General features: G+C 46.5%; 1 protein-coding gene across 8 annotated transcripts in view; it reads right to left on the bottom strand.

Moving 5' to 3' along the window:
- Window positions 1–18862, bottom strand: part of RALGPS1 (Ral GEF with PH domain and SH3 binding motif 1) — a 62906-nt gene extending 44044 nt beyond the window's left edge. For 4 of the 8 annotated variants that reach the window (XM_082067457.1, XM_082067455.1, XM_082067459.1 and 1 more), the window contains exons 1-10: window positions 18707–18862; window positions 16519–16637; window positions 12230–12307; window positions 9447–9570; window positions 9020–9127; window positions 7899–7949; window positions 6418–6501; window positions 5834–5923; window positions 4788–4880; window positions 2703–2829 (exon numbers count right to left, since the gene is read on the bottom strand). In XM_082067457.1, coding sequence (XP_081923583.1) covers window positions 2703–2829; window positions 4788–4880; window positions 5834–5923; window positions 6418–6501; window positions 7899–7949; window positions 9020–9127; window positions 9447–9503 — 610 coding nt within the window. In that variant the 5' untranslated portion in view covers window positions 9504–9570; window positions 12230–12307; window positions 16519–16637; window positions 18707–18862. The other 4 variants (XM_082067460.1, XM_082067462.1, XM_082067461.1 and 1 more) reach the window with 2 other exon arrangements.
- Between the last annotated feature and the right edge of the window lie 2520 nt (window positions 18863–21382).

Genomic DNA, 21382 nt, shown 5'->3' with positions numbered 1-21382 from the left:
CAGTATTATGGACAATTGGGCCAAAGAACATGGTATTGAGTGGGTATATCATATTCCATATCATGCACCAGCCTCTGGGAAAATTGAAAGGTACAATGGTTTGCTAAAAACTACACTAAAGGCACTTGGTGGTGGAACCTTTAAAAACTGGGATTCACATTTAGCAAAAGCCACTTGGTTGGTCAACACCAGGGGATCAACCAATCGAGCCGGGCCTGCCCAATCAGAAATTCTACGGACTGTAGAAGGAGATAAAGTCCCTGTAGTACGCATGAAAAATATGTTAGGAAAGGCAGTCTGGGTTACTCCTGCCTCAGGCAAATCAAGCCCATTCGTGGGATTGTTTTTGCCCAGGGACCTGGCAGCACCTGGTGGGTGATGCTTAAGGATGGAGAAGTTCGGTGTGTACCTCAAGGGGATTTGAGTTTAGGTGAAAATATTCAATACTGAACTGCAGGATGTGAATTGCCATACTAACAGTATTTAATAAGTGTCTTTCAGATCAAAACAATGATGATGAAACCAGAGCTAGCTTCTTCGAGTGGCGCCTGACAAATTCCTCGAAGTTGATGTCTTTAACCCACAAACAGTGGTCATGAGATGCACTTGCACCATTTTTCCTGCCCTGGGAGACTGTTGTGACAAAATGAACTTAATGAACCTTTTAAAGGATGGTCCACTGATTAATTACTCCTGTGTATATATGTATATATATATATAGTAGTAGTGATTAATTAGATTGTGTTGATAGATTGTATTGATAAGGTTTAAGTATTCAGTGAATGGCATATTATAAGGGGTGGAATGTCCCGGTTTTGTTAAAAACAAGTTTCTCTTTCAGTGAATTTTGCCTGTCAGCTAAAGCCTCCATATTAACTGCATTTTCCTGGAGAACCAGACACATGTTTTGGTAAACCTAGCAATGGAATGCAAACATATTGATAAGCATGGATGGACATCTCGCGAGAGGGATGACGAGAAACAAGGGACCAAGAAACTGACCAACTGTGTATAACATTCCATTCACGTGAATACTTCATATAAAAGTGGGAGACCACGAGGATCTCGCCCCTTTTTCCTTATGGCCGACATTAGGAGAGGATCTTGCTACTCATCCCTGAGAACTGAGGCCTAGTGACAGACTGAATCCAGCTCCAGTTGGCTGCAGAGTCCAATCCAGGACTTTGGGTGCCGGCTCTGCAGTTGCTGAGACTTTCAAGATTGGTTTTGTATATTTTGTATTATTTTCTCTATTCTTATTAGTAGCATTAGTAAAACATCTTTAATTTTTCCAACTCTCTTCTCTCTGTCCTTCTTTCCCTCCCGATCGCCTGTCCTGAGTGGGAAGGGGGGAGAGGGAGGGGCAAAAGGGGGAAGTGGGGGGAGAGGGGGTTAACAATACATCTGCCAGGGTTTTATTGTCACCCCGCAATCTTAACCCTCGACATGGAGGGGGGGCGCAAGATCAGTATAAGGAGGAGTTAGTTAAGAGTGCCACTGAGGAATTGAAAAGAAGGCAAGAGAAACAGAAACTGGTACCGAAAAATAGCGATCGGTATGAAGAAATAAGGAAAAAAGACAAGGGATTACAATTACCAACAGTAGGGAAAAACCTGTTTATAGATCTTATGGAAAAGATAGCCCGGGAATTAAACGTCACATCATGCTGGATATGTGGGGGGTCTCCAACGGCAGAACGGTGGCCTTGGAGAGGAAAGAGTGTAAGCCCAGAAGGATTACTGGGATGGAACAGAACTCACGTAACTCGGGAGAAAAAAGACCAGAAGGATGGGTATTAAGTCACTTAATAATAGGGCAGATATGCCTGTCAAGGGATGATGGTAAACTGGATTTTACTGAATACGCTGGACAAACCCCTTGTAAGTTAGTGTTACGGGCAAATTCATCAAATACCTCTATTCCTCCCACTCGGTGGCCAGGTCCCGTGAAAATATTCAATACTGAACCGCATGATGTGAATTGCCGCACTAACAGTTTTTAATAAGTGTCTTTCAGATCAAGACAGTGATGATGAAACCAGTGCTGGCTTCTGCGAGTGGCGCCTGACAAATTCTTCGAAGTTGATAGAGTCTTTTAACCCGCAAACAGTGGTCATGAGATGCACTTGTACCATTTTTTCCTGCCCTGGGAGACTGTTGTGACAAAATGAACTTAATGAGTTTTTCAAAGGATGGTCCACTGATTAAGATGAATTATTCGAGGTCCCTTCCAATCCCTGACATTCTGTGATTCTGTGAAATGGACTACGCAGTTTGTATCACTTTGCTAAGTGTTTACGAGAAACTGACACACACCGACAGCTACAGTTTGGAGATTCCAAGTTATGAGGTATCGGAAAAAACAGTCCAGCAAAAACGAAAGCTAGAGGAACAAGGTCTTAAATTGTGCTGTACCCAAAAACCCTTCTGAACCTCAGTGCTCCTGTAAATTCTGAACACATCAAAAGGAGAGTAAACAAAGACAGACGTGTAGTTTCAGACGTCAGTAATGCACAGAACTTGTACAAGTCAGAGATCCTGGGCAGTGCATAGCTTAAACAATTCCACTAGGTGTGACTTTTCTCAGTATGAAATGAAGTGAACCCTACCTGCCCCACGCAGGGCTCTTCAGGCGCACAACATGCTGCGTCAGTGCCGCTCAGTCCAGCGAGCTACGGACGAGCCCGGTAATCGCTCACTCACCTAAGTACGGAATAGTAGGAACCATTTTTAAGCTTGTGATGTATTCTCTTGTCCTTTTATAATTATCTTCCTTAGACAGTAAATAGTCTAACTTCTCAAAGGTGGTCTTGTCTTTGCGATTCAAAAGCTACACAGGAAAAATGAAGGAGACAATACATCGTTTAAGACAAATCTGCACAAAGACAACAACAAACAATAAAACTTAGAGTCACCCACAGCAAAGGAAAGCAGAGTTGGGACTGAATCCATCACCATCCCCCAAAGCAGCACAACGTCTGAAAGCATGCTACCCACTAAGAAAAATAATCGCAACTCAGCATGAAGCCTTAAGCTATGAACAAATATCATTATTGTTTCTGAAGAGTTTATAACGGATCCACAAATCGCTACCTCGGAGTTTTGAATAACCTCAGCAGCGTCCCATTTTTAGTGGAAAAATATGTTATTATACGGTCACCAACATTCTTGTAGTTTATAAGAATTGCTAAAAATCCTCTTGAATTTGAAAGTAGAAATAGCAATGGAAAGTGCTCTAAATAAATGCAAATTGTGCCATTTAAATAGTGCTTTATTAGAAGTATGACAACTTTCTGGAAAAAATTCTGAGGAAAGTAAATCACTATGATACTGAAATCTGTTTTCTATTACTGGACATGGTATAAAAAAATCAGAAAAACATTTAGCAATGCAAAAACCCTAACGTGACAGAAGACTGAAAACCAAACATAAAATATGCAGCTGTAGCTACTACAACACGTTTCCTGTTTCACCTGTTTTCAGAAACACCAGCAATATTTTAAAGACAATTTTAAAAGCCGATCGAGTCCGAATGAGCGCAGAACTACGGCGCTGCGCCCCGGCTTCTTGCCGCTGCACTTCACACCAACAGGGAGCTGTTCCACCGCGCATTTCTCAACACGCTCCTGCACCAGAACTGCAGAGCTGGCGCGTCCGGCCGCTCCAGCTCTGGGAGCGGAGCCGCGGCGCCGCTCGGCGGGCGGGCTCGGGGAGCCCCCGTAACGCGGCGCCGACGCCTCGCGGGAGCCACGCGGCAGCTGTTCATTAAACGGACACCACAGGGGCAAGAGTGAACGGACTTAAGAATAACTTTGTTTTCTGTCTAAACTGCACTGAGAATTCCTCGAGGCCGCAGTTTTGCACTGTACAGTATTGCTGACCTACTGTGCCCACAGAGCTCCTGACTGCTCTTCAGGTCTAAATCAGTTCACACACTTAGTTTCACAGGGGAGCGATTTTCCCTATTTAAGTTCCAGCTGCATCAAGCTACTCAAAACAGTAGGCACTTACATTTTTATTAGACTATAGCTTATTTCTGAGCAACCAAACCATAAACATGTTACAGGCATTTTAAAGACAAAATTAACTTAGGTAAAAGAGTTAAATATAGCCATCTTTATCAGTTTTGAATAGTTAATGTGATCCACATTGGGTGGACCACTAAATTGATGAGAATTACCTAATCCTTTGGATATTTAAAGATTAGATACAGCAGGACTGCATTATAATTGCGTATTCCACTTTAAAGAAATGGCAAAACTTAGCAGCGAATTTAAATGCAAAATTCTGCCCTCAAGAGACTGAATTTCTAAAAGTGGAATTTTCAATGCTTTTAATTTCCAAAATAAATGAAAACTGAGGGGCATTGTACAATAATCGCAAAATCAATGCTTCTGTATTTGTAACAGATTTTTTTCTTCCTTTCCTTTTAGGCAAATAATGGCACACACAATGATTTGGATAATGGGACAGGGATACACACTCTAGATGAGGGTCTTGTACGATTACTAATCAACTAAAGTCCTCTTGAGCACATAATCAGTGGCTTCTAGAACAGACGGGAAAACAGGAAACTTTTACAGGAAAAAAATGTTTAAAAACATGCAGCCATTTAAGCTCAACTTTCACACAACGTGTAACAGATCACTGCTCCCGCCATGATGGCACCACAAAGACAAGAATATGAAGAATCTGCTTCCAGAACATGCAGTTCAACAATTCAGAAGGGTTCAGAAAACCTCAGAATTCAAACAGGACAGAAAACACAATGGTCAAGGAATGACTTACAGCCCAGGTTTTGGTCAGTCTGAAGATAGGAGCACTTTGCAGTGCTGACACCACAGACATAAGAGAATGAAGGTTATTCAATTCTAGAAGCTTCTGAAAAAAGGAAATAACTTTTAGCACATCAAAAATGGAAGCAGGATTAATTAACCTCAAAGTTGCATTAAAGAAATACAATTTTTTTTATTAATAAAATACAAACTTTTCATCAATTTCATCAATGACTGATGGCCCCAGAGGAAGGCAGGACAATGGAGGAGTTTGCCTGGGTTGATGAGGACTGGGTTAGGGAGCAGTTAGGCAATCTGGACATCCATAAATCTGTGGGTCCGGATGGGATGCACCCACGGGTGCTGAGGGAGCTGGCAGAGGTCATTGCTGGACCGCTCTCCATCATCTTTGCCAAGTCTTGGGAAACGCGAGAGGTGCCCAAGGACTGGAGGAGAGCAAATGTCACTCCAGTCTTCAAAAAGGCCAACAAGGAGGACATGGGTAACTATAGACCAGTCAGCCTCACCTCCATCCCTGGGAAACTGATGGAACGACTTCTCCTTGGTGCCGTCTCAAGGCATATCAGGGATAAGAGGGTCATTAGGGGCAGTCAGCATGGCTTCACCAAGGGGAAGTCCTGCTTGACCGACCTCATTGACTGTTATGAGGACACAACAAGATGGATGGATGATGGCAGAGCGGTGGACGTGATCTACCCTGACTTGAGTGAGGCATTTGACACAGTCTCCCACAGACAAAAAACGACAGTTTACAACCGTGTTTGGTGTTGGCAACACGTAGCTGATCATCAACAAGACAAACCACTTTTAAACTTATTGGCAAAGGTACATGATGACTCGCACGGAACTGGGTAGTTTTATTTAATCGAGAAATTCAATAGATGTCATACCTTTATCTTATTAAGTAGTACAACATAGCAGTTATGCTAAAAAAGAACGTTACCCTCTGTAATCCAACAACGGCTCATAGCAGTAGTGCAGAAACAAACAAAAAGGAAATAAAATTTTTGAATGATAGCACAAGAAATTTGCACTTACTTTAGCTATTTTCACAAAATGGCTCAATATTTCTGCCCTTATTTTTAAGGTCTGTGCTGTTAATATTTCTCGTACAACCCAAAAACTGACCTATAAAGTAAACACATATAACTGAATTTATTCAAAAAAAAGGACTGTATTAGATGAAATATTTGCAAACTTTCATGACGCTCCGGGGCGAAAAGAGAGTAAGGGAAGAACGGAGTTCTGACCCCATGAACTGTATCACCGTGTAGCTGCAATTACCTGGAAGCACTGCCACTGCATATAAACAGGGAGAGAAGTGAGGCAGCACTGAGATAACCGAACCAGCAGGTGAAACACGGGAAAACAGCGAAAATAATTGCTAATGTTGTATCATGACACATCAGCAAAAATTATTAGAAGCTAATAATTAGGAACCAAGGGTCTATAGGAACAACACGAAAACGTGGACAAAGCAATCGAAAACAGGAAAAGCCACTTTAAAATCTTATTTAGAGAAATATTCTTAAATTTTAATTCACAGGAGTAGTTCTATTAACTTTATACTCAAAGATAACTGTCAAACCATACCTGTTCATCCCAGTAATCAAACAATTTACCTGGTTAAACCTCCTAGTAAAGGCAACAATATTTGGAGCGAGCATATGTTTTTCCTTCTTATTCCATCCACAGCTGGCTAGTTCCTAGGAAACATATTTTAAAATTGCCTTAAAAATCAGCAATGCTTAAAAACATTTAAATGTGTAATACATGACAGAAGCATCTATCATATAACCGCTCAAACCTATCCAAGGCACTGACTGCACGGCAATTAATCTAACCAAACACTTCCGTGTTTTCCTAATGTACTTAAATGATGTGATTTGTGTTATCTCCTGATACTAGAAAAAAACAGGCACCATATTGAGTCACAGGGAGGCCAAGCAATCAGCCACGACCGATGTCTCTCACGCTTCATTCTGCATTGACTGTTTTGGTCCAGGGCTCCCTCATACGAGCAACTCAGCAGACACAGGAGCAACAGCTTTGCAAGTATACAATCTTCTCTAGTTCAAAACCGAAGCTAAAGCTAAACATATTAACAAGCAATATTAGAAGTATTTGCCATCACTTCCTGCATGCAAAAGCTGATTCTGTGGAGCAATTTTGACCACTTTGCACAAGCAAGTGTGAAAGGAAAAGCAGGGACCGTAACTCTGCCTCCATCATACCCAGCGACACTATCAAACAAGTCCATCATGAAACAGGTTTCCAGCGGAGCGTTTCCTCCTGCCAGGCAACACAGGACACCCAAGAGGCCGCTGAGGAGGCCGAGCTGCAGTGTAAAACAACCGCCTGCCCGCGAACACCGCGGGAGCCAGCAGCCACCCACGGCCCAAAGGGGGCTCGCCAAAGGCACCCCAGCTTACGGACACCAAGAACAAATACGCTGCCGTAATTTAAAAGGCTACCGGGCCTCAAACAAATGCAGACAGTTACAGACCATACATAAATATCTGATCCAATCAGAAAGATTTACCTTCTTGGTCTACAAACTTACCTAATAACAACAGGCAGGTGGGTGACAAACACACAGACTATATCTTGTTTTAAAACCTAGTCCTACAGCTGGCAGAATTTCAGGATAGAAACAGTAGTTTATTTTTGGCAAACAAATTACATTGGTAATGCCAATAAGATCAAAGCCAGAAAATACAATTAAAAACTAATAGTTTAAAATACCGGTTATGACTAGAGGCATAAGTCAAACTCTGTAATTAGATGTGAACTGAAAAACAGGAGCAGAAGGGAGAACAGAGAATTGTGACATTTAATAAATTTATCCTGAAGAAACACTGAACACAAAGCAGGACAGGAAGACTTCCAGAAGAGCAGCGTCATCTCTTCTGGCAACAGATGACACAACAAAGTAAACCAGGTTAGCTTACGGATTCACAGTGCTAACAAGGAACACGTCTAGAAGAATATTAGCGCGGTGCAAGAAGTTGAACATTCTGATTGAAAAAGCATTACTTAAATGGTTACACTTCCTCAGGCACTGAATTCCAAAGATGTAAGTAGACAGTTCAAGAAAACCTACCTCAGGCTGTATAGCTTTAAATACTGGCATATCCATCAATGTAATCTGGCTCTGCAATAAAGATAAAATTTTAAATAATGTAATACAAAGAGCTAACAATCATGCACGTACATCTGCCCTTTAATAACTACAAACCATACAGCCACATTTTCCCATAGACCAGAACTGACTAGTCCCGAATTTGGCCTCAGTGAAAATCACCAAGAAGATGAAACCAGAATTCAGCAGTACCGACCAGCTGCTGGTCTTTTCATTGTATATGTGATTACCACCAAGGAATTTCTCCTCTGCTGCTTCTAAATTTTAAAATGGAACACAACACACTAAACTTGGAAGTGACCCTACTTGGCTCCATTCCCATTCTCTAAATATTTATATTTAAGACAGCAATCCCATCTTCCATAGGTCTCTGCGCTGAGGGCCAGTAACCAAACTGTGCTAACTGCAGCAACCCAGACCTGTGGGGCTGTTGTGTTGTTCTGGTTCTTTTTTCATTCTCCTCAACTGAACTGTTTCAAGTTATTTCAAGCACTCGGACTACTATGGTCTCGAGTCAGAAGAAATGGTGTGTATACTCTACTGGTTGCTTCTCCGGATGAAACAGAAGCAGTGAACGTTACCTGAGCTGTCAATAAAGTAGAGGATCAAGGTTTCAGTGTGGCACGTGTCAAATAGCTACTCTGGCTAAGAAAGGTTTGGTGTTAAAAGTTTGTGTGACCATATTAAAATCAACAAACCAACCGACCCAAAACAAACAGCACTGCCACTAGGGTTTACAAATGATCTTCTTCAGCCTCACTACCAGTCCCACAGACTCACATTTCCATTTCTGGTTTCTTTGGGGGCTGGCGAGCTTTTTAGTTGGTTTTGTTCAGGGCTATGGGCAGTGAGTGGGATGGGAGAGAGAAAAGCAACTTATGTAAGTTTGGAATTCAGAGTTAAAAAGACATTGCAAAGACTTTTTTTTTGTTAAAGTCAAAAACAAATTTCTGATTTTATAAAGAACATTGGAAGTTCATTTAAAAGACTTTTAAGAAACATGTTTTATGTATTTTTTTTTATTATCCTGCAAGCCCTGAATATTATACAAGCTTAAACGCAACAATAACATTTCTACTTACAGCAAACTCCTCGGGAGTTACTTTCAACACATCAAATACAACTGCATCGTAGCTTTTATTGGCATAATCTGAACTTCGCCCTTCCAGAGAATCAGAGCTGCTACTACCCTACAAAGAAAAAACAGTAGGCATGCATTGGCATTTTGAAGCTTCATATTCAATGGAAATTTTAAATTAAATATGCAAGGTAAAGAGTTGCTCGTAACTCAATAATAAATGGCTGCTGTAAGTTATAGAGTGACAGGTGAAAAATGCTACTTAAAACTAATCTAAATCAGTAATAATCATTAACAATAATGTTGTCAAATACTACTCTGTTCATAAGAAAAAGGACCGACGTGCCCAGCAGCAGAAGGGCTTCTGTGAAAGGTGAAAGCAGCCAAGTTCTCCGTGTTGGTCCAGGAGCTGAAACCCCGAGGGACTGTACCTGCGGAGTGGCGGAGGTGACCGTCACGTCGGCCATGAAATCATTCCTTCTGTACATGCTCTCCCCAAGACGAGAGTTTCAGCTCAGCCAGCACTGGTGGGACAACATGATGAAAACAGAACTCCTGCAAATCAAACGTAGGCATGCAAATAAACAACTTAAACTTTAAAAACCCAACGGTACAAGAGACTTCATTGTTCTTTTTCAAAGGAAATAACTTCAGAAACAAGATGGTCGTAGGAGCTAGATCCTCTTTTCCCTTTCAGGTACCAACTGTGAAGGGGTATAACCAAATATCGCTAAAGCCACGCCAAGTCCTTATCCCCACTTCAACCAACTCGAGAAAGGCAGGAACAAACAAACGTGTATTATTTGTATTTATGTTGACTTAGGTTTTATATGAAGTACTTGCTAGGCAGTATTCATCCAGGTTATCATACCGTATCTTAAAATAAGAAATCCAAGCTATTAACTGACTGAAAAAATGGTGCTTCCTCACTTTTCCCTGCTCATCATTTGAATTAGTCTCATAACCAGTGATTTAAGTCTCACTGTGTCTTTCTAATGCACAAATGCTATCTGCAGCTGCTTAGGCCTCCACTAATATCTGTTTGGACCCTGAAAAAGTCAACATCGTCACCCTTCTCGGTCGAAGGGCGAATCTCAGCTAACGCGGACACTGCGCTGTCTGAACTGAGATTTCTTCCAAACTGGATTATGCAGACAGATGCACTTCCAGACTGGCTCAGGATTTCACAGGCGTAACACACCTGAAGCTTCTTCAGAAACCAAGAGACTGGGCTGCAAAACATCTGAGTATGTGATACCACAAAGAAGCTGCTTCTACCCACCAAGATCAAATAGTCCATTTCAGAATTACAAAGTGTTTAATGAAAACACAGAAATACAAAGTGTTAAAAACAACCAACCCACCCAACCCAAACCACCCCATATTGCACTCTTGGACTCCTTGCACTGGACCTCTGATTATTGCTGCAAAACTTAAGAGAATTAATTCAGTGTTCCTGTAGAAGACGCTGTTTGGAGACAAGCCTGCTGGGGACAGGTTAAAATGCAGACACCACGTAGCCCTGTTTCACTGGCCAAAGAACCAGCAATGTTGCAGAAAGTTCACACACACTTCAAACACGCTGCTAGCAAACAGCCAGTAAAAACCCTTTAGGCACAGCAGGCACACACAGACTAAGAGCAGAGCTATTTGTGTGTTTCTGCATGTGTATAAACGTGTGCACACACAAAAGCCAAGAACTGCTCACAGAACTACCACGTCAGCTCAAACTCTGATCCACTTTAAAGGAATAAAGCTGCCAGCACAGCCGTCCCGTCATCCCCACAGCAGCGGGGAACCCCACGGCAACCACCGCCAAGGGCTCCGTGTGCCTGCGCCCTCACCAAAATCTGCAGCTGCTCAAGTATGCAACTCTGAATCCTCACCCTTTCCCACAACACCCTGATTACGAAGACAAGAAAAGGCTGGGAAAGCAAGCAGTGAGAATAAAAATCATGTATTTTACCCCCTTCAGAAAGACAGCCAAGGCCTTCTCCCCACCGGGCATCCCCACCCGGGACAAACAACAGCTCTCCCCGGGATCTCACGGGCAGGCATGAAACAAACCAGTAACCGTCTTTCAAATAATGCCAGAATCAACCCAGCTAAACTAGTCAAGAAACAACTTCCTTTGTCTTGTGTCCTGATAAAATGAACTTATATTTTGAGCACTAAGAGACTGCAAAGTATTTCAAGGTCTGGAGTTGCTCCTGTTAACAGCCTTTGGAGACACTGAAGTGGAAAGCAATTTTAATGATGTAATTTCTTTAAAACGTGGCATTTACATCAAGGCCACAAAAATATTCTCATCTCCTCCTTCTCCGCCTTTCTGACCGAGCTTTCCAGTGTGCGGGGGCTCAAAAATGCTCGGAAAGGGGAAAGAAAAATCCCACATGTGATCTTGTATTCTGTCCAAGCTCAGTTTTATTCCAGGTTTTAACGTTCACTAAACCAAAAAGAGACAAAAGTGCTTCAATATCTGAAACAAAAAACCTTAACATATTTTTTTGCCTTTCAACATCCAGTAGATAGAAAAAGCTTGCAAGGTTAGATATTTTCTTTCCAAGAAGGACCAAAACAGATTTTTTCCCCCAAATTCAAAGATAACACAAGCACACCCTCGGCTCAATGCTGAACCATCCCCACGTCGGGTCCCTGCAAGAGCTCAGCGCCTCCCTGTCCACGTCCCTCCGCAGGAGCCTGTGGAGCCACGAGGTCGCTCCTCAGCCTCTTCTCCTCCAAACCGGCCAGACCCAAAGGCCTCGGCCGCTCCGGGGGACGCGCCTTCCAAACGCGGTATCACCATCGCAACGGCGAGCTGTCACCTACCAAGATTCAGAACGAAGAACACTGAAGGACTCCTGCTTTCTACCTCCAGCAAGATCAACAATATACTGCCACAGGACACATTACAATAGACCTTGTGAAGCACCACATTCAATTCCAATTGTTTTTCACCACTGCACTCATTTTCCTCTTTCTTCATTCCAAAACAATTCCTCCAGATGTTCACCATTAGAATGTTTCTTTCCCTGATAAACCATGAACAAAGTCATATTCGGATGCTGTGGGCGTAGAGTACAGATGAGAAAATGTTAGCACAGTTAAAGTATCGGAAGAGGAAAATGGGACTGTATTAAGAAAACAGGATGAAACAATAATGTCATTATATTTGTGCCCCATGCTTGCATTCAGCCACCAATGTGGAACTTACGTCACCATCTCCATCAGACCCAGCTCAGCCCAGGGGCTCACCAGAGGCAGGGCCAAGTCCCATCTTCTTGTACTATTGCTAAATAAAGAGAAAAAAGCAATTACCATCAAGGTATCTAAACCCATGCATTGCATGTTCAACACATCTAGATATTTACATACCTTTTTTCCCCTAAGCACCCTAAGCTTCTTTTGTTTAGTATCATAATTTTAATATTACAATATTAGAAAGAGAAAAAAAAAAACAAAATATTTCTGAGTCTGAGTAATTTACAGCTGTTTAGTCACTGCAGTCTGGAAGGATTTTTAAAAGATAATTTCTTTAAAACTTTCAAAGAAGTAGCTGCTGAGAGCTCGTGGATACTTGTGAACATAGAGAAAAGTAAATGCACACACCCCAGGAGCACTGAGCAAAGCTGAAGTAAAACTGTTTTATTGCTGACAGCGTCCCCTCCCAGAAGTTCAGTATATTAAACGCTTCATCACATCTTCGCATTCCTGAGAGCTCTTCTCCTGCCAAGCATCACCTCTCAAACCCCATTTCTCAGCCCCTCACATACAATTTCTGCAAAACGGAGAGGAAAAAGACGACATCTCCTATAGTCAAGGCAGAAATGACCCGTGCGAACCCCACTGCCTTCAGCAAACAGCAAGATCTCGTGTGCCACTCTGAGCCCTTTCATGACACACAATGCACACACAGACGCACACAGGAGACCGGACAGCTGAGATGTCTAAATAGTCACGATGCTTTATGTGAAAAAGCTCTTCGTTTCAAAAGTCCTTTTGAAATAATTCAACATTAGACTTCAGTGGCCATTTTGCACAACATGATAAATTCTAAAGCATTCAAAAGCCTGAATTTAAATAATAATTGCCTATTAACAGTTAAGTTAGACCTCATCCTCACTAACAAGGAGGGTCTGGTTGAAGCAGTAAAGGTTGAGAGCCTTGGTTGCAGTGACCATGAGATGGTGGAGTTCAGGATCTTGTGTGGCAGGAGCAGGATAGCAAGCAGGATTGCAACCCTGGACTTCAGCAGGGCAAAATTCGGCCTTTTCAAGCAATTGCTGGGGGAAATCCCACGGACAAGGCTGCTTGAAGGTAAAGGGGCCCAAGATAGTTGGTTGGTGTTCAGGGACTGTTTCTACTGGGCACAAGATCAGAGCATCCCGACACGTAGGAAGTCAAGGAAGGGAGCCAGGAGACCTGCGTGGTTAAACAGGAACTGCTGGGCGTGCTCAAGTGGAAAAGGAGAGTTTATAGATCATGGAAGGAGGGGCTGGCCACTTGGGGAGAACATAAGGCTGTTGTCAGAGGGTGTAGGGAGGCAACTAGGAAAGCAAAGGCCTCCTTAGAATTAAACCTGGCGAGAGGGGTCAAGGACAACACGAAGAGCTTTTTCCAATACATGGTAGATAAAACTAACACCAGAGGCAATGTAGGCCCACTGACGAACGAGGTGGGTGCCCTGGTGACAGAAGATACAGAGAAGGCAGAGTTACTGAACGCCTTCTTTGTCTGTGGTACCTGGGGTGGGTTAGAAGGGGGTGGTCAGTAGGTCAGAGAGGTTCTCCTGCCCCTCTGCTCTGCCCTGGGGAGACCACACCTGGAATCTTGTGTCCAGTTGTGGCCCCTCAGCTCCAGCAGGACAGGGAACTGCTGCAGAGAGTCCAGCGCAGCCACCAAGATGCTGCAGGGAGTGGAGCATCTCCCGTGGGAGGAAAGGCTGAGGGAGCTGGGGCTCTGGAGCTGGACAAGAGGAGACTGAGGGGGGACTCATTCCTGGGGATCAATATGGAAAGGGGGAGTGTCAGGAGGATGGAGCCAGGCTCTTCTTGGTGACAACCAGTGATAGGAGAAGGGGCAGTGGGTGCAAACTGGAACACAAGAGGTTCCACTTAAATATGAGAAGAAACTTGTTGGGGTGAGGGTGTCAGAGCCTGGCCCAGGCTGCCCAGGGGGGTTGTGGAGTCTCGTCTCTGCAGACATTCCAACCCCTGGACACCTTCCTGTGTAACCTCATCTGGGTGTTCCTGCTCCGGGGGGGATTGCACTGGATGAGCTTTCCAGGGCCCTCCAACCCCTGACACTCTGGGATTGTGTGAAGTAAGAAAAAAGTAATTAGGCTATAGAAGGTATTACATTTACACAACTAAAGATCTTCCTAAGCAAAAACTGTCTCTCTGTTTTCAGTATCCATTTCACTGGAAAATCCCTAATATATTTTATTATGCTTTAGGCAACAGTACCACCTATAGATAAAATACACAACATGCAATTTAGGAGTTTCATGCACATTCTTTTCTAAGAAACTTCTTACTATAGTTAATGAATGATAATGAAAATGCAATGGAAATAATATTTATAATTTAGTATATAAATCCTTATATGGGTTGTGACAAGATCAAATGATGCTACTACACCTTTTGAAGGGAAACAGCACTCAGTTTGGATACCTAAGCAAATTAAGACCACAAATACAGTGCAGGTTTCTAATAATCACAAACCATTTTAAGAACTTTGCGTAGACTGTGGAATTTTACCCATGTCTGTAAATCTTTATATCAAGGCTGAATTTATTTATTTATTTAAATAAAACCACAAAACAACTCCCTACCACAGGACTGAACAAGAATTCCATTTTCATTGTCAAACTCACAAAATGCTGCTCAACTAAAGCAGGAACTTCTGGTCAAACATTGCATTCTGATTCAAATTGCTCAGCAAAATTAGCTGAAGTTTCAGATTTAGTACCAGTCTCAAGATTAGATGACACCCTGTCTGTCCAACCCAACATCATTTACATATTTTGAAATAGTATATAAACAGCACAACAGCCTTTATGGCTTCCAAGTGTTCCATTAATAATAGGCTGGGTTTGTATTCACAGAATCACAGAATTGACTGGGTTGGAAAAGACCTCAAAGATCATCAAGTCCAGCCCTTGGTCCAGCTCCAGTCCATTGACTAGATCATGGCACTAAGTGCCATGTCCAATCTCAGTTTAAAAACCTCCAGGGCCGGTGAGTCCAGCACCTCCCTGGGCAGCCATTCCAAAGCCTGACCACTCTTGCTGCACAGAATTGCTTTCTAATCTCCAGCCTAAGTTTCCCCTGGCAGGGTTGAAGCCCATGGCCCCTTGTCCTATTGCTGATGCCTGGGAGAAGAGCCCAACCCCCACCTGGCTAGAACTGCCCTTCAGGTAGTTCTAGAGAGTGAGGAGCTCAGCTCTAAGCCTCCTCTTCTCCAGACTAAACAAGCCCAGCTCCCTCAGCCTCTCCCCATAGGGCTTGTGTTCAAGTCCCTTCCCCAGTCTTGTTGCTCTTCTCTGGACCCGCTCCAGCACTTCAATCTGTTTCGTGACCTGAGGGGCCCAGAACTGACCACAATACTCCAGGTGTGGCCTCCCCAATGCAGAGCACAGGGGAAGGATCACTGCCCTTGTCCCGCTGACCACGCTGGTTTGGATACAGGACAAATGCTGGTAGTCAGCAGGAGTATTTCACACGTTCTACTATAAATGGGGAAGAAAAAAATAAAAGTTGCATCTCTTAATGAAGAATAATAACCATAAGCTACTAGAAAGAAATAAATCTAGTATCCTTTGCTGCCACTTGGAATCTCTTATTCTGTGTCAACCATAAAAACCTGTGGACGCTCCTATCCAAATCTCATTTAATCAAGTTTTCAACGGTCCACTAGGTGGCAGTGACTCTTAACTTACTGCAGGCTTGTTTGCTAAATATTTTGTTCTAATCTGTAATCATAACTCAAAAAAGAATAGGTATTCATCTTTGATAGATTAAGAAATGAAAACGGGAGGAAGCACTGTTGTGTGATGTTGAAGGGAACAAAGTGAAAACTATTTCTCTGCTAACAACAGTAACTACAAAAGCAATATCTGTCCTCAACAAATAATAAATAATAAAAAACGCAGTTAAGAACCCAGTACTATCTTGATCCATATCAAGACAGAGCTGCAGGTCTCGCTCCAGCAGACGTTCTCCCTCCAAAGCCCTTGCCCTTCGAGCAAGTCTGCTGACCTGCATAGGTCAGAAGGACCAGATATGTGTTTAGGAGAGTTATACGTTAGGGGAATCTCAACAAATCAGTCACGGGAAAAGAAATACACATCTCCTGCATTACAATATGTTACTATAATGACTCTAACACAATTCTAGGTTCTCTAAACAGAAGAGAAGTGACAGACACTTCTGTAATCTCTGATCTCAAACATAAGCAAAAATAGGAAAACAGCTGCTACTTTGATTACAGTTGAAAACTTACAGTGTGGAATAAGGTAGTTCTGCACTCAACCCATTTTGCTGCACGGCTCCATTAGTCCATTGCGGGGTCTAGATCCGGCTATTTAGCAGGTTTATCTCTTGTTTAAAAGCATGGCATTACTGTAAATTAAGAGGAAACAGGATTACGGTGACATTTATAACTCAGCTCTTCTCAAGCCATGCATTCCTTATTTGAAACATGCCCCCCAGTATTTTCATTCTTAGCTCTCGCTCTCAGTTTTGACGGCTGGTTCCCCACCCTAGTTTCCAATGATATGTGACAAATTCCCAAACTCAACAGAACTGAAGAATACATCACAGAGGGAAGAGAAACACATTAAGAATGCCACGACTAAACACTCTCCAAATATGTACCTGTGACTTCCTCATTCTGTCAATCACCACCAGCTCCAAGCTGGTACGGGTTCGCTTATTGGTTTTAATCACTTCTTTCAAGCCACTTTATAAATGGTAAATGCTACTTGTTCTCACTTCATTATCCTCAAAACTTAACTAAACAAAGCCGAATGAACACAAAACCAAATCCAATCATCTTTCTTTCTCTGTATCACCAAATTAAGCCACAGCTCTTCCACCAAACATGATCAGCAACAAACCTGAGAAAATACTGTTTAGGTAACTTGCTTTGGTGATATTTAGACATAGCCCTCCCTCTTCCCCTCTGTTGCCAGGTACCAACTTCTATAGCAGCTGATGTTTAAGAAAATCATACATCAAATAAGAAGAAAATTATCTCAAAGATAGATACTTCCATGTTTCCATGTGGAAAGTGATATGAAAATCACATTAAAACCCATGCTGTGGTTCTACAGGTGGAAATCTCAACAGCAGCTCCTTCTCCACTACATGTCAACACCTCAGACATCGAAGCCTCCTGAAGCCAGACCAAAAATTATTTGAAATTCTTTGAAAACAGCATCTGAACAGCACCTGCACAATATCACTCACATGGTACAAAAATGGCTTTCAAATTTATCCCCAAAGTCCAGGGGAGGATGTGGCCAAACGCCTCTTGCCTGCTCCACTACCCTACACAAACAGCACCGGCCCCTCCTTACCGGCGCTCGGAAAGCACCGGCCCGCGTGCCCGAGAAGGAACAGCCCCGCTTCAGCCGCCCTGCAAACCCCGGAGCGCCGCCGGTGAGCGCCGCCGGTGAGCGCCGCCGGTGAGCGCCGCCGGTGAGCGCCGCCGGTGAGCGCCGCCGGTGAGCGCCGCCGGTGAGCGCCGCCGGTGAACCCCGCCGGTCAGCGCCGCCGGTCAGCGCCGCCGGTGAGCCCCGCCGGTGAGCCCCGCCGGTGAGCGCCGCCGGTCAGCCCCGCCGGTGAGCGCCGCCGGTGAGCGCCGCCGGTCAGCCCCGCCGGTCAGCGCCGCCGGTGAGCGCCGCCGGTCAGCGCCGCCGGTGAGCGCCGCCGGTCAGCGCCGCCGGTCAGCCCCGCCGGTGAGCGCCGCCGGTGAGCGCCGCCGGTCAGCCCCGCCGGTCAGCGCCGCCGGTCAGCGCCGCCGGTCAGCGCCGCCGGTCAGCGCCGCCGGTCAGCCCCGCCGGTGAGCGCCGCCGGTCAGCGCCGCCGGTGAGCGCCGCCGGTCAGCGCCGCCGGTCAGCGCCGCCGGTCAGCGCCGCCGGTCAGCGCCGCCGGTGAGCCGCGCCGGTGAGCGCCGCACGGACGGGCACACGGAGCGCGGGGCCTCGGGCGGAGCGCGGGGGCGGCGGGCCCGGCGGGAGAAGGTCGCGCCCGCGCAGCCGGTGCCAGGGGCTGCCGGGCCCGGGGCTGCCGGGCCGGCCCCGCCGCAAGGCCGCGCCACGACCCGGCGGGCGCCCGCAGCGCGGGCAGCGGCCGCGACCCCCAGGCAGCGCCCGGCGGCCTCGAGCGGCGCCCGCAGGGAGGGGCCTCACGGCGGAGGACGCGGGAGCGGCGCGGGGCCCGCGCACCTGCCCACGGGCCGCGGCCGCTCGCCGCCCCTCCGGAGGGCCGGGAGCCGCCGGCTCCCCGCGAGCGGCGCACCCCCGGAGGGTGGGCTCCCCGCCGGGCCCGTCACCGCAGCGCTCCGCCCGGAGCGGGGACGGCGGCAGGCTGGCGGGCGGGAGACTGCGGAGGCCGGGCCCGCAGCCCGGCGGGGCGGGGCGAGAGCGGCCGGCCCCACCTGTCCCGCAGGGCTCGTCCCGTCTCACCTGTGCGGGGCGGCTGCCCCAGCGCCGCCACGAGCCCTCTCGGCGCGGGGACCCGCCGGCACCGGGGCGGGGCGGCGCCCTCAGCGCCACAGGCCGCCCGCCCGCGCGCCGCACCGAGCCCCCGCCCGCCGCCGCCGAGGACGAGGCCCAGGCCGGCCGAGGGGGATCGAGGGGCGGAGGCGGGGCGCGCCGGACTGACGGGCCCGCCGGCCAATCGCCGCTCCGCACGGGAGCGCCCGCCAATCGGTGCGGGGCGAGGCGGGCGCGTGCGAGCGCGCAGCCATGCGCAGGAGCTGCCGCCCGCAGGTGCGCGGGGCGGGGCCCGGGCCGCTCCCCCCGCGCGTCCCGGGAAGGCGGGTGCGGGGTCCGGGCGCCCTCGGCCCGGGGAGCCCCGCGCCGGCCCCGCGAAGCCCCGCGCCGGCCCCGCGAAGCCCCGCGCCGGCGGGCGGCGGAGCCGGCGCTCCCCGAGTCGCGGGAGGGACGGGAGGTCGGTTCTGCTTCAGCCGCTCAGCAGCTGCTGCAGCGCGGGCTTGAACGGCTAAAACCCCCAACACCGGTTTTGGGGTCACGCCCGCGCCTTGTGCTGCAGCCACCGGAGGGTGACGGTGCCACGTTCTCCCTGGGCGGTGAAATGGGTTTGTGGCACCTTGAGGATGCTTGAAACTGAGAACATTTCCACCAAACCGTGTACGGGTAAACTTGCCACACGCTGAACGCCTTACCTGTGTTAGAAGTGGCACAGTTACCTTCGGTGCTTGAAGTTACGCGGCCAAAGGAGGGTCCGTCCTGTCCAACGCCGGCGTTTGCGCGGGCGGTCGGCGGCATCGCTGCGGGGAAGGCGTTTGCTCTGGATCGGTAGCTACGAGCAGGATGGCCGCCCCGTCCGCCAGGCTGAGCTGAACTTGTACACAGAGAACAAACGCCAGCCGAGGTCACGCGGGGCGCTGAGACCACGGCGTGGCCAGAGCGCAGCCAGGAGTTGTCTTTCCATGCTAGTCACTAAAGGCTTTCCGTAACTATCACATCCAGAGCAGTTTAAACCTCTTCAGACATCCCAATTAAACATGTATGAGCTTTCTTTCCAAAGCAGAAAGATTGATTTTGAGAATAAACTATAAAAATAATATTAAAGATAGATTAGGGATCTGCTTGTGAACACTGATGCTCACAACGCCAATATCCACATCAAAGCCAAATGCACTATGTGGAAAGGTATTTTTCCTACATTTCCCTCTCCCCAGAATTCTGATGAATTAAGATTAATGTCATACAAATCTCCAGTCAGTACTGTAGAGTCTCGTGCCTTGCAGCAGGGCACCCTCTGAGACCCTGGACACCAGCACTGCCCTGCTGAGACTGGAATCCGTCAGCAGCTGCTCCTGCTGGGGCCACCATAATAAACAAAGATTGGAAAAAGCGTTTGTCAGTTCCTGTGTCAGCCTTCTGCCGTGTACAGCACATTAACTTATCTCCACGTAACGTATATTTTCAAAAATTGGCCAGCACCCTCTGGTGGAAAAAATGCATAGACAAGATTTTGGGTTGTACTGTACTGAGTTCTGTGAAAGGCTGGCGAGATGCATAGCTGAATAATGTCATTTTAGACAATGCCATTAGCTATATAAGTCATAGTCTAGAGACTTTTTCTAAATCTTAAAATAATCTGACACAACTTCATATGGACAGAACAGACAAAGACCAGGACCTCTGAAGCTACCAGCCAGTTCACACAGGCCGTGGACCTGTGTCGTCCCAAATTCAAGCGCACCCTGTGCTCTTTTCCTCTCCTGCCTGCGTTTGTTGTCTGTTCTTGAGCGCAGTACAGGACTTCTGGGGAAGTCACCCAGACACCTGCCTTTCTCAAGCACGCCTGACGTGCGGTACGTGCAGCACGTGCAGCACCACGGCGGCGCAGTGGACGCTTCCTCAGAGCTCTGCGCTGCCCGCGTAAGCCTTCGGTTCCATTCGGTTCCGCTCCCTGCGACAGAAGATCTGCCCTGACACTGTTTGACCCTTTTTTTCCTGATGTTTGGCAGGAAGGATCTCTTGTGCCCGCTCAGCGTCATTAGCTCCTCTACGCGTGCTGCTCAGTAACGAGAGAAAGCGCTCGGTGTGCACGGTGGACGTGGTCTGAGCCCTCACGCAAGGACAACTTCTTCCTAATGCCCGTGACCAAACTGCACGGCGCTCGGGGACAGGTGATCGGGACTAGTCGTTTACTGATACCCATAGTGCCATATTTATATTTTGCTAGTGCTACAATTCTGTGCTTTTCAAAATAATACAATTTTAAAATATACTAAAAATATGCAATTTAAGGGCAAGAATGCTTTATGTCATTAACAATTCAATTTACTTTTATAAGCACAGCACCCCTCACGCTATGTGGCACACTATCCAGATGCTGTTGCACACATCATGCGTGTACGTTGCTCCAACAGTGCCGACATACATCCAATTCTTGCTGAAAACCACGTTTCCAGAAGCAGCAGACACATACCACTTCTACCTGAAACAACTCCTGGTTACGTTCCCTTCTGCCATCGCTCCCAAAAGGTTTGGTGCCCCTAGGAACAGTATCTGTTCTTAAGGGTAAATTTATCTAGAAGTGCGTGAGGTGGGTTGTCCTTGCAGAGCGTTGTGACCCAAACACAGCATTTGTTTTCTTGACTAAAG

This window comes from Streptopelia decaocto, assembly GCF_964273445.1.
Source record: "Streptopelia decaocto genome assembly, chromosome: 17".
NCBI lineage: Eukaryota > Metazoa > Chordata > Aves > Columbiformes > Columbidae > Streptopelia > Streptopelia decaocto.
Note: the sequence above shows the minus strand (reverse complement) of the source record. Positions and strands in the feature narration are given on the sequence as shown.